The 17,288-nt window shown below is 40.1% G+C and overlaps 1 protein-coding gene across 1 annotated transcript in view; it reads left to right on the top strand.

Moving 5' to 3' along the window:
- The first annotated feature begins 520 nt into the window (after positions 1 to 520).
- The window catches only part of Zscan2 (zinc finger and SCAN domain containing 2), a 28,168-nt gene continuing 11,400 nt past the window's right edge, over positions 521 to 17,288 (top strand). Inside the window, exons 1-2 of the mRNA XM_076848786.2 lie at positions 521 to 613; positions 3,468 to 3,977. Coding sequence (XP_076704901.2) covers positions 3,572 to 3,977 — 406 coding nt within the window. The 5' untranslated portion in view covers positions 521 to 613; positions 3,468 to 3,571. The remainder of the gene's footprint in view (positions 614 to 3,467; positions 3,978 to 17,288) is intronic.

Below are 17,288 nucleotides of genomic sequence, written 5' to 3'. Positions count from 1 at the left end.
TGGGTGCATGTGCAGAGTTGCAAGTTGCGGGGAGAAGAGCCAGGGTGAGTGTTGAGTCGCGTTTCCTGCACGGATCCCTTTCCTGTTCAGAGTCTGTACTCGCCTGTCTGGGGTGCCAACATCACTTGCCATACAGTTCTCTGCTGAAAAGGACTTTCCCCCCATCCAACTTTCACTTTTTATAGACAAATACAGGGAGGACTTAGAGAAGTGAAATAATTTGTCTCAGGGTACAGCCTTGGCCACACTGGGGTACCGACAACCAGTCCGCGGATTTTTCTCTACTGCTCTTGGGCACCGTCTAGGCTATCTACCCCTAACTCGCTCCCGGACGGCGATTTGGTTGTCTCCAGATGCACTACATCTCCCATAATGCCTCGGGCCCAGTCTCCCTCCCGCTGGTAGACTGAGCACTGTCTTCTCCAATAGGAGAGCAGAGTTCCCAAGGGCCATCTTCTACAGCCAATGAACATGGCAGAGGGCGGGCCTCTCCCGTCCATTGTTCTCTGTGCCCCACGGGCTTGAGCTGAGGTGAATTCAGAGGGGCCGGGAGAGCCCGGGGGCGCTTTTGCGCGAGGAGCGGCCGCCTGAGCTGGACCTGGACTCTGGGGAGGTGAGCTGGAGAGGCAGGCCTGAAGCCGCGTGGACCGGGGAACAGCCCGCGGCGAGGATAACGGGCCTGCAGCCAGCTGCGGCAGCCTGCTGGGGGAGGGGCGTGGGTGCCCTGTTCGTGCCCGCTGCCGGGCGCTTGGAGTTACGCGCCCGGCTCTGTGAACAGACCGGGTCTTTTCTCCCCGGCAGAGCTCCTTTCACATCCAACCGGGAAGCGCAGGATTTTGAACTGGGAAGGGATGTTTGACCAAGTCCTGCGCAGCCTCCTCATTGTGCAAGTGGGGAAACTGAGGTTCAGAGTGGGCGTGTCTTGTCTTGGCTTTGACGGCGAATTGGGGGTCTCAGCACATTGTACCCGGTTCCCAATTAAGAATTCCGTTATATTTGCATTTCATCTAGTCATTTGGGTAAATACACGTTGAGAGCTTCGGTTTTCCCACTAGCTTTTCTTTTTGTTGTTGCTATTGTTTTTAGATTTTCTTTTTATTATTTTCTTTAATAATTCCAGGGAGTGTTATTCGAGTCTTTATGATGTAATGCTTTTTGAAAATGTGTTTTACTGCTTTTAAAATATTTCATTTAGTTCTTTGTAATTCTAGTTTTCTCAGTATTTTCTTGAGTTGCTGACCAGGTCCTCCTTTTTACTAGTGTGTGTTTATTTTTAAAGGGAATTGGGTTCTTACTGTCTATGGTGTTTTACATTTCTGGTTTTCTTTTTATACGTCATTTTCATATCAGGAGAATTATCTGAAATCATTAATGATTAATAATCTTTGTCAGTGTAATTTTAAAAATATTGGGCTGGTGATGTAACTCAGTGGTAGAGTGCTTGCCTAGCTTGTGTGAAGCCTTTTGGCTTAATTTCCGTTGAGCCCCTTCCCAGACAATACCACCTATTATCATGTTAGATGTATGTATGTATGTATGTATGCATTTATTTATTTATTTATGGGATGCTAGGGATTGAACCCAGAGTCTTGCACTTTTGCAAGACAAGTGCTTTACCACTGAGTTACTAGAATACCTTTTAATATATTCTACTGTATAGAGGTGCTATTGATTTTAACCATTTCCCTGCTGCTGGATTCCTCACCAGCTGGATGCTGGGGATTGAACCCAGGCCACTCTATCCCTGAGCTACGTTCCCCTGCTCTTTTTATTTAATTTTGAGACATTGTCTTACTAAGTTACCCAGGCTGGCCTTTAACAATCCTACCTTATCCTTCCAAGTGGCTTTTACCACTATGCCCAGCACTCCTACTGCTAGAGTTTAAAGGTTATCAACTTTTTGCAATTAGAAACAATGCCATGGTTGTGTATCCTTGCAAATAAATTTCTTTTTGCAAAGATGTTATTTTTAAAAAATTATTTATTTATTTTTTACATATATGACAATAGTGGAATGCATCATACTCATTATTACCTATTTACAGCACAAGTTTTCGTAACTCTATATAAAGTATGTTCAAGCCAAATTATGCCATTATACACGTACTCTTTTTTTTGCATTACAATTCTTAATACACATATGCCACAATTTTTCATATCTCTGTTTGTTTATAAGGTATGTTGACACCAACTTCAAATCTTCATACATATAAAAATATTATTTTAAAATTCAATTCGTGAAGGGCCAGGACTGGATGGAGAGTATGAACATTTTTTCCCCCTCCCTGGACAGGGAATTGAACCCCGAGGCTCATGAATGCCAGGCAAGCTTCTCTACCACTGAAGTACATGCCCAGCTCCTTTTAAATTTTATTTTGAGAAAGGCTCACTGTATTTCTCAGGCTGGGCTCAAACTTGTGATCCTCCTACTTCAGCCTGTAAATAACTATGATTACAAGTCTGCGGCACCATGCTTGACTGAATGTGAACATCTTTAAAACTTCAGTGGGCCCTCTGTATCCTCAAGATCAAAAATACTTAAAAAACCCTCTGTACTGGACATGTGTAGATTTTTTTCTTGTTAACATTTCAGTACAGATAACAACTATTTGCAGAACATTTACATTGTATTGGGTATTATGTATAATCTAGAGACGATTTAAAGGTATACAGGAAGATGTGCACAAATTATATGCAGATTCTATACCATTTTATGTAAGGGACTTGAACATTCAGATTTTGGTATCTGCAGGGGTTCCTGGAACTAGTCCTCTGAGGAATTTGAGGGACTAATGTACTTTAAAACATGGTAATGAGGGCTGGGGATGTGGCTCAAGCGGTAATGTGCTCACCTGGCATGTGCGGGGCTGGGTTCGATCCTCAGCACCACATAAAAATAAAGATGTTGTGTCCACTGAAAACTAAAAAATAAATATTAAAAAATTCTCTCTCTCTCTGAAAAAAAAATATGGTAATGATGCTTGAGATACTACCTTCCTTTCAGTTAAATTAAAAGAGCCTCAGCATCTGATCCATTGCTAATCCTTAAGATGTCCCCATAAGAAGGATGAGTGTTATTATCTATATTTATTAGTGGTCACTGAGATCGAGTGACTTATTTGTGTTAGGTCAGGTCAAGGTCACTTACTCTGCAGCAAGTCTGAACTGATGGGCAGGAAAAGTCAGTCCTTTTTTTTTTTTTTTTTTTTTTTTTTAGAACATTGCATTTCTGATACTTATTCTTTGTTTTTGAAAGAACAGTGTTGTATATTTTGTGCTGGTGATACTTCTTTACTTCTTACCATAGAGAAATATATTTTCAAGAATAAGGAATTCTTTTAAGAGGGCCAGGAACTTCTTTTGGTTTTGGGCAGTAAGAATCAGTTGGTGGCCTGACCTGGGCTGCTATGAGTTAGATTGCTTTAGGACACTTACTGATTCTGGTTCTCTGTCTTATGTCTCAGCAGGTCTTTTTTGTTGAAGGAGGGAGGTGTCTTCTCAGAGAAGTGTGGCTAGAGAAGATTGACGTTCAAGGCTTAAAAGCTTGAGTGATCACCCTAGAAGGTGGATAATGGCTGCAGATATGCCAACAGTGACCTCTCCTCTCAGTCCTTTGGTTCAGGTGCCGCAAGAGGAAGACAATCAGGAGGAGGAGGTCACCACTATGATCCTGGAGGATGACTCCTGGGTGCAGGAAGCTGTACTGCAGGAGGATGGCCCTGAGTCTGAGCCTTTTTCCCAGAATGCTGGCAAGGGCATCACTCAGGATGAGGCAATAGCTGGGGGACCACAGGGTGCACTTAGTCGCCTCCGAGAACTCTGTCGACGCTGGCTAAGGCCAGAGGTACATACCAAGGAGCAGATGCTGACTGTGCTTCCAAAGGAAATTCAGGCCTGGCTTCAAGAGCATCGACCTGAAAATAGTGAAGAGGCAGTGGCTCTTGTGGAAGACTTGACTCAGACCCTTCGGGACAGTGGTAAGATGCAGAACCTCATAAGGAGAGGGTGAAAGCACCATTCCTAGGTGGAGAAATGTGATGTTTGTGGAGGAGTAGTTGATATACAGGATGGTGCCCTCCCTCTGCTCTGTGTCCATGGCAGACAGGGTGTTCATTATCCTTTCAATGCCATCATTGGGTGCAGTGGTAGCTACAAAATTTCAGTACAGGAGGGGCTTAACAGACCATTCCTGGAAGTACATTTGCACAGTAAAGCCAATTTTTTTACTTACACGTTTATTTGGAGTGGTTGGGAAGTGGATAGAGATAATGGGGAAAGGAGTTGACATATAATCCTTTGCTTGGCATCTTTACTAGGTTATATAACAAATATTCAGGTAGTTCCAGCAATTAGAAAAGAACAATCTAATTTTTTCAAAGTGATTATTTTTATGAATCCAAGATAAAAGACAAGTAAACCAGCTAATACCAAAGGACTTTCTGTGGTATAAAGTCATCCTGGACCCTTTAAAGAGTAATTCCAAGTTTGAACTCTTTATAATAGTTACTGTTTGTTTCCTGTGTTGCTGGAAATTTCCAAAATCCTAGCATGCCATTCAACTACTGTGTCTCCATTTGGCCTTCACTTGACAGGACGTGATTACCAAATATGTATTCCAGGTCTACCTGTGCCATTAGGACAATTTCAGGGCCCAGGGAATATAACTGCTTTTGCATTGACCAGAACTTCAGGGGTTAAGAGTGTGGAGAGGAGAGGGGAGGGGTTAGGTCAGAGAAATCTTTACAGATGACATGAAAAGTGAGGGAAGGTTGCAGGATGAAGTAGTATTTGGAAAGTATAGGGCAGGGAGGAGGCTGTGGCAACTGAGAAGGGTGGTCTTAAGCCAAGGCTTTAAAGAGAGGGAACCAGCATAGTGTCTTCCTTCAGACGACAGTGAGAAGGCCTGGCTGATGGGAGTGGAAAATGTGTTTTTAGGAAGTGGTAGGGATTTGGGGGAAGGCTAGATGGAGATTTGGACTGAAAGTAGTTGGCCTCAGCAAGTTCTTGAACCAGTGGCCATAGGAGGAAGCTGAGTTTGGCAACAGGATATAGGTTTGATTAGAGTAGGGAGAGCCTAGCTGGGCAAGGTGGTGTATACTGGTACTCCTAGCTACTCCCAGCTACTTGGGAGGCTGAGGCAGGAGGAATGTAGGTTCAATGGCAGCCTCAACAAATTAGTGAGTCCCTATCTCAAAATAAAAAATAAAAAGGGTTGGGGATGTAGCCCAGTGATAGCACAACTATGGGCTCAATCCCTAGTAACGCACACACACGCATAAACACACAGAGTAGGAAGAGGGTAGAGACAGAGAGCAGCCAGGAAACTAGCTAGTTATAAGATATACAACAATGAGGGTCAGGCTAAGATATGAATAATAAAGGAAGTAGAGATTGGACACATCGGAAAAAAAACTAATGGAATATAATAAGTAGCAATCACTGGCATTTATTGAGTTCTTTTTGTAGGCTAGGCAGTGTGCTTAACAACTAATAGGCAGAACTCCTATAAATTTCACCACCTTGGAAGATAAGCAGGGTTATTATCACCAGAGAGGTCAGGTGATTGCTTTAAGATCAGCAGCTAGTGTGAGGCAGAACCAGGATTCAAATTTAGGTGCCTGAGAATGTGGTGCATATTCTTAAGCATTTTATCACATATCTGATAGTGACAGTTTTTAGTGGGGTGTTGGAAGGAGGGGATGCAGAATAGGAAGACAAGGGACTAACTCAATAGCATCTAGTCTGGAGGATTTAGAAGACTGGCTGGGAGGGAAAGGAGTGGTGGTTTGAGGCAAAGGTTCTGACAATCTCCTGGGATCAAGTGATATAATTAAAGTCATCTTCTGGTGAAAGGGATTGACGATGAAGGCCAAATGTGACCCAGTACTGCACCAGACACCTTACATGTGCCCATTTCACTAAGAATTCTTGTGAGTTGGGTGGATAGGAAATGGAAGCTCAGCAAGGTCATGGTTATTAAGTAGTGGAGCTGGATTAACTCAGGAGTGTTTGCTTCCACATGAATTTGGTAGGTCCTGTCTTTTATTTGAAGTAAGTACTGGATTTTCTTTGGCCCAGAAAAGTAACTTTGTTTTCTTTTTGTAGTGTTGGGGATAGAAGCCAGGCCCTTGAACATACTAGCCAAACACTTTTCCACTGAGCTACATCCTTAGCCCAATAACTTAGAATTTTATTATTTCTTTTAAGAAGGTATTCCAGTGATTCAGAGGCTGAGGAGAAGGAGTTCAAGGCCAGCCTTGTCAACTTAAAGAGACCCTATCTCAAAATAAACAACAAAAGGGTTGGGGAGGTAGCTCAATGGTGGAGCACCCTGGGTCCAATTCCTAGTACTCCCCCAAAAAGGAAAGAAAATCTTCTCATTCTGTTTCTGAGTTTTGTTATTTGCTTCTTGATGGATGGGACAAGTTTGTAATGAACTTCAAGATCTCCAGCAGATACTACAGAGAGACTGAGTGCTGAGGAGAAACTTCTGGGTTGGTTATTTAGTTGGGGAGATCACAGTGCAGAAGTGATTACAACCCTCAGCCCCTGGCTCATCGTAGGGTCTTTGGTGCCTTTCTTCTTTCACTGAACATATGAAATGGGGACCCCTCTCCCCGCAGAGGAGTGGGTTTGTCCTCTGACTTCTGACTTTGAGATTGTCTTTGTTGGCCTTTCATTTATTTAACAAATTCTGCCCACTTTCCTCATAGTTGTTTACAGGAATATCTGTACTTTATTTCATCCCAGCTCAAACATTTACTCAGCATAGGATCACTTGACCTCTATTTTGTTTGTCCAGCTTAGGATCTTTGGACATATTTACCCAGCGCAGGACATTTCAAGGCCTGGTTAGATGGTGGTGGCTTAATGTTTGACTAATAGGCATTTCCAGATGCTCACATTTAAAGTCTTTTAATTTCAATTAAGATCAGACTTGTAGTACTAGTTTACATGGTAAAGCTCATCTCTATTTTTGAATGTTTCTCAAGGACATTTTAATCTCATACCCAGTCCTAATTCAGGCTCTTAGGATTTCTTACCTGAATTTTTACAGCAAGCCTGCAAAACTAAGTTCAGTCCAAACTGAACTTGCCTTCATTCTTTTTCCCCTTCACTGCAGCTCTTCCACTCCTGCTAGGGTGATCTGCTTAAAAAATCTTCATGAGTTCACCAGTGTTTACCAAATCAAGCATGACCTCCTTGTTCTGTGTAGAACCCATGGCTCTATGTGACCTGGCCCAGTCCTCTGCAGCCTGGTTCCTTCCCTGATCCCTTTGCTGTAGCCCTTGTTCCATTCAGATAAGATCTTGCTGTTTCTTGAACACAGCATGTACTTTCTAGCATTGACTTTTGCTCCTGAATTTTTGTTTGGAATGTCTTTGTCCCATCTCTATAGGGTGAAATCCTGGTGTCCTTTGAATTTATTTATTTATTTGTTTGTTTGTTTATTTATTTATTTGTGACACTAGGGATCAAACTCATGGCCCTGAGAATGCTAGGCAAGTGCTTTACCACTGAGCGGTATTCCCCAGTCCTGAATACTCACTCTTGGAGACCCTCTCCATAAAGTCATCCCTAATTCCTTTTCTCTCCCATCCCCAGTTGCACGCACATGGAAGTATCTTTAATCATATCTCCCAGGAATTGGATTCTCCTTCTCTTTTGGCTTTTATTATGGTCCATCTTGTTTTCTGTTTTCTATTCACATTTTTTATGTGAATACTCATTTTTTCTAGAAACCTGCAAAATCATGGAAAGCAAAGAATCTGCTTTTCTGCTTCCTCCTTTTCCTCCTTTTCTTGTTCTTTTCTTCTCTCTTATCTTCTCAAACAGTGCCCCACACATAATGGGAATTCTGTATGTATTCTTGGGATGAATAACTGAATCCTCCCCCCCTGGAAGTTGGGAGAGGTTTGAAAGGAAAGTGACCACAACACTCGGAGCAACCAAAAGATCTTTATTGCAGCAGTGCAACAAAGAGAAAAGAAAGAAGGAAAGAGAGAGAGAGAGAAAGAAGAGATGAACAGGGAGAGAGCAAGAGCAAGAGAGAGACAGAGAGCACGCGCAAGAAAGATTATGAGCAAGAGAGAGCGAGAGCGAGAGAGAGAGAGAGAGAGAGAGAGAGAGAGCGAGAGCGAGAGCAAGAGAGAGAGGGGCCTGGCAGGAGGGAGTTTTTATAGCCCAATCTAATGGGGCCTCTGGGTCTGCAAGCTGCCTTGTTGGCCCAAGGGGGGTTTAGTGTTCAGCCTTGAGCAGGGTTGAATGTTCAGACTTGAGGCAAACAGGTGATAAAGGACCAGATAGAGGGGGGTTTGAGTGCGTGGACTATCTTGCAGCCAACATCTGTTCAGCCTGCCCTGCAGACAACACAGTTCAGCCTGCTCTGCACCCAACAAGGTTCATCTGCTCAGCCCATGAAAGAGGCAGACAGACAGCTACCTCATTCCAGCTTCATTGGTGGAAACAAGGAGCCCAACATCTGCTTTTTCTCAAGAAATCCAGCTAAGCTTTTATTTTAAAGCAAAATGGGGTCAATCTCAATTCAGCAACATATAACCAAGGATACTTCTGAATCTGCAAAAGGGAGTAGTAAGTAGACTTCAGTTTAGACCTAGGGAAATACTCAGGCCAGTAGATAAGTCAGGCAGCTTAGTCCTGTAAAGGAGCACTTACTCTTAGCCTTCAGGGTTTTCATTTAAGAATAAAAGCTATATTTAATCATTTGTTTATATTCAATCAACCCAACGAATGTTATCATTTGTGTTAATATGTTTTCTAAAATAGGATATTTCTGAGTATGAAGGTGTGTGCTATTCCCACTTCTTAAACTGAAGAGGCTCATGAAAATAATTTTTACCTGACCTAAATATAAACCAATAGGTAGTCCTTTCATCTGTTGTTATCTATTCTGACTGCAGGCATTGTGTTTGAGTTGGACAGCATTTATTTGAATAGGCAATTTTTAAATTTGGAAACCTAGATTATGGTGAATCCACACTGGTAGGGGAGGACATTTGCCTGAAGCTCTCTGGGGTTGGGGGTATAGCTCAGTGGTAGAGTACTTGCCTAGTAACCCAAGGCTCTAGGTTTGATTTCCAGCACTGGAAAAAAGAAAAGAAAAACTTAAGAACTTCACTGGCAAGCCTCAGAAGAACATCACTGCTCCTGTGCAGATTATTTTTCCAGTGACTTAGCCTTTGGGTTTAGACTAGCTGACCACATCATTCATGTCTGCCTGCTGTGTTTTCAGTCTGCTGGAGGTCAGTTGAAAGACCACTTATAAAAAGTCTTAGTAACTCTATTTTTGGTTACAGGTACTGGGTTGTAAAAACCAGAACACTTCAGTTTTTTTTTTTTTTTTTCCTGAGTGATATGGGAAATGACAACCCAGACTTTCTAGGACAATTCTGAATTTTAAATATTTGTCTTTGTAAATCATCAAAACCAGCCTTGCATTTTAATAAATTAGCAGCTAACCCATACCATTCATACCTGTAAGCCTGGGGCAAGGAATCATTTATCAAATTGTATTTCCTGATTTTGGGACCCGAAAATTTATAGAATTGGGACAGTTTGTCTCTGAACTGCTTTTTTTTTTCTTTTTTTCTTTGGTGCTGGGAATTGAACCCAAGGGCACTCAACCACTGAGCTACATCCCCAGTCTTTTCTACTTATTAATTTTGAGACAGGGTCTCCCTAAGTTGCTGAGGCTGCCCTTGACCTTGCGATCTTCCTGTCTCAGCCTCCCAAGTTGTTGTTATTGGTGTGCTTCTGGGACTCGGGTTGTAGCTCATCTGTAGCTCACTTGCCTGGCATGTGTAAGACATTGGGTTCGATCCTTAGCACCACATACAAATAAATAAAGATATTGTGTGTCCATCTCCAACTAAAAAAAAAAAAATTAAAAAAAAAAGGTATGCTTCTGGACTGCTAATTGCTGTACCCAATTTCATTCAACTTTTTTATATGAGATAGCAGAAAAACACCCTCAGGGACCAGGAGATCAGTGAATTCATGCAACAGTGGCATCTCTCAAATTGCCCCAGACATCAGGGTTTTTGCATCATTAGGATTATTTATTTATTTGTACTGGAGATTGAACCCAAGAGCTCTCCACCACTGAGCCACATCCCCAGCCATTTCTATTTTTTATTTTGAGACTGAATCTCACTAAGATGATGAGGCTGGCCTCAAAGAATTTGCAATTCTCCTTCCTTACTCAGCCTTTAGAGTCACTGGGATTACAGTATGCACCACTACATCCAGCTTATTTGTATCATCAGAGTGGAAGGGGAAATGATACTCTCTTAGCAGAACATTTGATATTATGGAAGCCCATTACCAAAAATATACTGCTGCCATCAGAGGGGGGAGCAAAGGTGAAATTTGGGGTCTCAAAATCGATAAATTCCTAGGAAGAATCCTTTGTTGGCTCCTTCATTTGGAGATCTGCTCATGGCTGTCGAGGGTACTTTCCTTCACTCCAGTCCAGGCTGCCATTTCTCCCATAGAAGGTCTGTCTTCCATTGATAGTACTGGAGCCTGGATCATGGTCTCTATGTTTCCCTTAATGTTTACACCTTCTTAGCTGCCAGGAGAATCCCACATTAAAGACAGACCCAGTATGGGCCGGGGCTGTGGCTCAGTGGTAGAGCGCTTGCCTAGTATGTGTGAGGCACTGGGTTCGATCCCCCACATAAAAAACAAAATAAAGGTACTGTGACCAACTACAGCTAAAAAAAAAAAAAAAAATTAAACAAAAAGACAGACCCAGTAAATATTCAGGGAAACATAGAGACCATGAGCCAATTTCCAGTACTATCAATGGAAGACTGACCTTCTATGGGAGGAATGGCAGCCTGGACTGGAGTGAAGGAAAGTACCCTCGACAGTCATGGCTTAGGCCTGTAGCTGTGCAGATCTCCAAATGAAGGAGCCAACAAAGAATTAAATAAGAAAGCAGCTGCTGTGTCTTGTGAATTATACAAATGTAAGCTATCATTGTTATCCTCATAATTATTTTGTGGTGATTATTATAATGTGTATAGTGTACACATTATAATAGGGCCTTCCACATTCAAGACATTACTGGCAGAGGCTCAGGAAATTCACATCATTCTGTTACTGTCAGTCTAAGATTCTGTGGCATAGGCTCCATGAACATTCCTCTTGCGTGTATGATTTAACCCCATGTTTCTAGGGATGCATTTTGGGAGCCTCTTTGCTTTTCCATTCTTCAGAAATCAGGTGTCTGTGTTCTCCTTGGATTGGGTTACCCTCCTTGTGTGTGATGAAAGATGACCTATATTTCAAAACAAAGTACTGTGTTGTAATAATTTGCCTGGCTTACCAGGCATCTTTTATCTAACTTGATAACAATGGTCATTAGCAGCCTTTGTTAACTGATAACCTAAAGTGGTAATGTGGTACTCATAAGCAATGTTCTGTAAGATAGAATAAACCATCTTGTGGCAGGGTGGGTGGGGAGGATGGGAATCATGTGGGACTCTTTCTCTGAGATTCTGATTTTCTGGTTTAATTGAACATAGGTTATGGCCCAGGCAAGAGATGTGTGTCTGTAAGTCTGAGCACCCATGTCACACGCTCTGGAGATTGAGCCTAGGGCCTTCCACATGCTAAGCAAATGCTCTACCACTGAGCAACAATCCTAGCTCTCAGGCAAGGGGATTTTTTTCCCCACCCAGGACTGAGGGCCACATCAGGGCCTTGTGCATCCTAGGAAAACACTCTGCCCCTGAACTAAACTCTCAACCCCAAGCAAGGGATTTTCGAGAGTTCTCCAGTGACTCTATTATGCAGCAGAATTTAAAAACTACTTTTATAGAGCTTTTTAACTCAAAGAGCATTCCCAGGACCAACACCATTAACATCACCTGGGAGCTTGCTAGAAATGTAATCAATCTCACCTCAGCCCCACTGAAGTAGAATCTACATTTAACAAGATCTTCAGATGATTCTTAAGGACTTTGAAGTTTGAGAAGCCTATCCTAGACTAGAGAGGAATGGAGGTCGTCAACTTGAAACCTTCTCTTGTCCAATAGTTCCTCCAACAGCTGACCTCCCGGCTATCCTGAGCATCATTTGGTGTTCAGTGATTACAGCTTGCTGCCCCAGCAGAATGCTCCTTCATGACCACATACACACACATATATTTATTTTTCTTAGCAAGAAAGGTAATGGGCAGTATTGGAAGGCTATAAAAGTATTTGTCTCTTTTTAAAATTTTTTTATTTCAATTTGTTATATACAACAGTAGAATACATTACAATTCATATTACATATATAGAACACAACTTTTCATTTCTCTGGTTGTATACAAAGTATATTCACACCATTCGTGTCTTCATATGTGTACTTAGGGTAATGATGTCATCTCATTCCACCATCTTTTTTACTCCCTTGGCCTCTCCCCTCCTCTCCCTCCCCTTTGCCCTATCTAGAGTTTATCTAATCTACCCACGCTCCCCCTTCCAACCCCACTATGAATGAGCCTCCTTATAGTAGAGAAAACATTTGGCATTTGGATTTTTGGGATTGGCTAACTTCACTTAACATTATATTCTCCAGCAAATGCCATGATTTTATTCTCTTTTATTGCTGAGTAATATTCTATTCCATTGTGCTTGTGTGTGTGTGTGTGTGTGTGTGTGTGTATACACACACACACACACACACACACAACATTTTCTTTATCCATTCATCTACTGAAGGGCATCTAGGTTGGTTCCACAGTTTAACTATTGTGAATTGTACTGCAATAAACATTGATGTTGCTGTGTCCCTGTAGTATGCTGTTTTTAGTTCTTTAGGCATAGACCAAGGAGTGGGATAGGTGGGTCAAAAGGTGGTTTCATTCCAAATTTTCCAAGGAATCTCCATACTGCTTTACACATTGGCTGCACCCTTTTGCAATCTCATCAGCAATGTGTGAGTGTGCCTTTTCCCCACATCCTCGCCAACACTTACTGTTGTTTGTATTCTTAATAGCTGCCATTTTGACCTAGAGTGAGATGAAATCTTAGAGTAGTTTTGATTTGCATTTCTCTAGTTGCTAGAGATGTTAAATTTTTTCATATATTTGTTGATTGATTGTATATCACCTTCTGAGAAGTGTCTGTTCAGTTCCTTGGCCCATTTATTGATTGGGTTATTTATTTATTTTTTATTGGTATTTATCTTTTTTTAAAAAATATTTTTTATTTGTTGATGGACCTTTATTTTATTTATTTGTATGTGGTGCTGATAATCGAACTCAGTGCCTCACACATGCTAGGCAAGCGCACTACCACTGAGCCACAACCCCAGCCCCTGGTGTTTAGCTTTTGAGTTCTTTGTATACCCTAGAGATTAGTGCTCTGATGTGCACGTGGTAAAAATTTGCTCCCAAGCTTTAGGCTCTCTATTCACCTCATTGATTGTTTCTTTTGCTGAGAAGAAGCTTTTTAGTTTGAATCCATCCCATTTATTAATTCTTGCTCTATAGGAGTCTTATTAAGGAAGTAGGGGACTAATCCAATATGATGGAGATTTGGGCCCACTTTTTCTTCTATTAGATGCAGGACCTCTGGTTTAATTCCTAGGTCCTTGATCCACTTTGAGTTGAGTTTTGTGCATGGTGAGAGATAGGGGTTTAATTTCATTTTGTTGCACATGGATTTCCAGTTTTCCCAGCACCATTTGTTGAAGAGGCTGTCTTTTCTCCAATGTATGTTTTTGGCACTTTTGTCTAATATAAGATAACTATAATTATGTGGGTTAGTCTCTGTGTCCTCTATTCAGTACATTGGTCTATCAGTCTGTTTTGGTGCCAATACCATGCTGTTTTTGTTACTATTGCTCTGTAGTATAGTTTAAGGTCTGGTATAGTGATGCCACCTGCTTCAGTCTTCTTGCTAAGGATTGCTTTAGCTATTCTGGGTCTCTTATTTTTCTAAAGTTTTCTTTCTTTCTTTCTTTCTTTTTTTTTTTTTTTGAAGTTTTCTTTCTTTGATGTGTCTTTGCCTGGTTTTGGAATCAGGGTGATATTGGCCTCATAGAATGAGTTTGGAAGTGCTCCGTCTTTGTTTCCTGAAATAAATTGAAGAGTATTAGTACTAGTTTTTCTTTAAAGGTCTTGTAGAACTCGGCTGTGTATCCATCTGGTCCTGGGCTTTTCTTGGTTGGTAGGCTTCTGATGGCATCATCTATTTTATCACTTGAAATTGATCTGTTTAAATTGTATATATCATCCTGATTAAATTTGGGCATATCATGTGACTCTAGAAATTTGTCAATGCCTTTGATATTTTCTATTTTATTGGAGTACAAGTTTTCAAAATAATTTCTAATTATCTTCTGTATTTCTGTAGTGTCTGTTGTCATATTTCCTTTTTCATCACATATGTTAGTAATTCGAGTTTTCTCCTTCTCTTCATTAGCATGGCTAAGGTTTGTCAATTTTATTTATTTTTTCAAAGAACCAACTTTTTTGTTTAGTCAGTTTTTTCAATTGTTTCTTTTGTATCAATTTCATTGATTTCAACTTGATTTTAATTATTTCCTGTTTCTACTGCTTTTGATGTTGATTTTTCTTTTTTCTAGGGCTTTGAGATGTAATGTTAAGTCATTTATTTGTTGGCCTTTTCTTCTTTTAAGGAATAAACTCCATGCATTGAACTTTTCTCTTAGCACTGCTTTTATAGTGTCCCAGAGATTTCAATATGTTGTATCTGTGTTCTCATTCATCTTTAAGAATTTTTTAATCTCCTCTTTAATGTCTTTTGCAATCCATTGTTCATTTAGTAGCATTTTATTTAGTTTCCAGGTATTGGAATAACTTTTATTTTTTACTTTATCATTGATTTCTAATTACATTCCATTATGATCCGATAGAATGCAGAGTAGTAGTATCTCTACTTTTTTATATTTGCTAAGGTTGCTTTGTGGCATAATATATGGTCTATTTTAGAGAAGGATCCATGTGCTACTGAAAAGAAAGTGTATTGATTCATTGAAGGATATAATATTCTATATATGTCAGTTAAGTCTTAAGTTATTGATTGTATTATTGAGTTCAGTAGTTTCTTTGTTCAGCTTTTGTTTGGACGTTCTATCCCGTGGTGAAAGAGGCGTGTTAAAGTCACCCAGAATTATTGTGTTGTGGCCTCTTTGACTCTTGAACCTGAGAAGAGTTTGTTTGATGAATATAGACATCAATGCTCCATTGTTTGGGGCATATAAATTTATTATTGTTATGTCTTGTTAATGAATGATTCCCTTAAGCAGTATGAAATCTCCTTCTTTATCCTTTTTGGTTAACTTTGGCTTGAAGTCTACTTTATTTGATATGAGGATGGAAACCCTGCTTGCTTCTGCAGTCCATGTGAGTGGTATGATTTTTCCCATCCTTTCACCTTCAGTCTGTGGATGTCTTTTCCCATGAGATGAGTCTCTTGGAGGCAGCATATTATTGGGTCTATTTTTTAATCCAGTCTGCCAGTCTATGTCTTCTAATTGGTGAGTTTAGGCCATTAACATTCAGGGTTATTATTAAGACATGATTTGTACTCCAGCCAGTTTTGTTTATTTTTGGTATTTAACTTGACTTGGTTTCTCCTTTAATTAGTTTTTCCTTTAGTGTAATATCTCTTTTTGCTGATTTTCAGTTTTTCAGTCCCTCTTCACGGAATATTTTGCCAAGGATATTCTATAGTGCAGGCTTTTGAATTGTAAATTCTTTTAACTTTTATCATGGAAGGTTTTTATTTCATCATCAAATCTAAAGCTTAATTTTGCTGAATATAATTGGTTGGCATCCATTTTCTTTCAGAACTTGTAATGTAATCTGATTCCTTTCTCTCATGGCTTTTAATATTCTCTCCTTATTCTGTATGTTAGGTATTTTCATTATAATGTGCCTTAGTGTGGATCTGTTGTGATTTTTTGTACATTTGGTGTCCTGTAGCCTCTTGAATTTGGTTTTCCAATTCATTCTTCATGTTTGGAAAATTTTCTATATTATTTCATTGAATAGATTGCTCATTCCTTTGGTTTGGAACTCTATTCCTTCCTCTATCCCAATAACTCTTAAATGAGGTCTTTTTATGCTGTCTCATGTTTCTTGAATATTCTGCTCATGGTTTCTTACCATTTTTACTATGTTGTCTACATTCTTTTCAAGATTATATATTTTGTCTTCATTGTCTGAGGTCCTGTCTTCCAAATGGTCTAATCTGTTGGTGATGCTTTCAATTGAACTTTTAATTTGGTTTATTGTTTCTTTCAGTTCAAAAATTTCTGTTTGTTTACTTTTTTATTGAAGTAATCTTTTGCTTCCTGTATTTGTTTATGTAGCTCTTTGTCAAAATGGTCTTTTGCTGCCTATATTTGCTCTCTTATATCATCCTTTAATTTGCATAACATTTTAATCATGAACATCCGGAACTCCTTCTCTGTCATTTCTTCCGCTCTGCTGGCCATGAATTCTAATAATGTGGTATCTTGATATGTTTGGGGCACTTTCTTCCCTTGTCTTTTCATATTGCTTGTGTGTCTTCCCTTCTTGCATTGTGGATCTGAGGGGTTACTGTTTTTACCCTGTAGGCTTATAGTGCCCCTGTAGTGATCCAATACCTCTCCTTTGAGGTGAAGGACAATGTTATCAGATCCCAATATAAACAGTATATACCCTAAAAACAAATGTTTGCTATTAAGACATTTACAATTTGGTCACAATTAAGACATTTACAATTTGGTCACAATATACAGAAATGGTGAATTCAATTATTATCTACAATATACTCAATAGGTTTGTAGAAGGGTTTACCGTTTCTGATGGTGGACAAAGACCCGGGGGTGAGGAGTAGGATGATATGCTGAGGAGGTAGGAGGTGAGGATATAGAGTTGTTATATTTTAGGAAGTGTGAAAGAGAAATCTGAAGAGGAAGATTAGTAATAGAAGGAAGAGGAAGTAATTTGGGATATACAAGTAAGTGGGAAGACAGTAGAGTACATAAAACAAATACACATTAGAAAACTAAAAAATGTTAAAATAGTAGATATTGGTGGGATAAAAGAAAAAAAAGAATATACAACACAGCTGTAATATATTTCAGACGTCCTCAAAATCCTAATTCATGCAAAGTATGGTTGGTTTCATGTATGTTGGGGATGTGAGGGCTGGAGAATAGACAGGGAGAGGAAAAAAAAAATCTTGAAGGAAGAAACAGGATTGTTTTGGTTGGAAATATGTATCTTTCCTGCTTCCATTCTCATCCAATAGGTG

The sequence above is a fragment of the Callospermophilus lateralis genome, chromosome 3 (genome assembly GCF_048772815.1).
Source record: "Callospermophilus lateralis isolate mCalLat2 chromosome 3, mCalLat2.hap1, whole genome shotgun sequence".
Classification (NCBI taxonomy): Eukaryota; Metazoa; Chordata; class Mammalia; order Rodentia; family Sciuridae; genus Callospermophilus; species Callospermophilus lateralis.
Note: the sequence above shows the minus strand (reverse complement) of the source record. Positions and strands in the feature narration are given on the sequence as shown.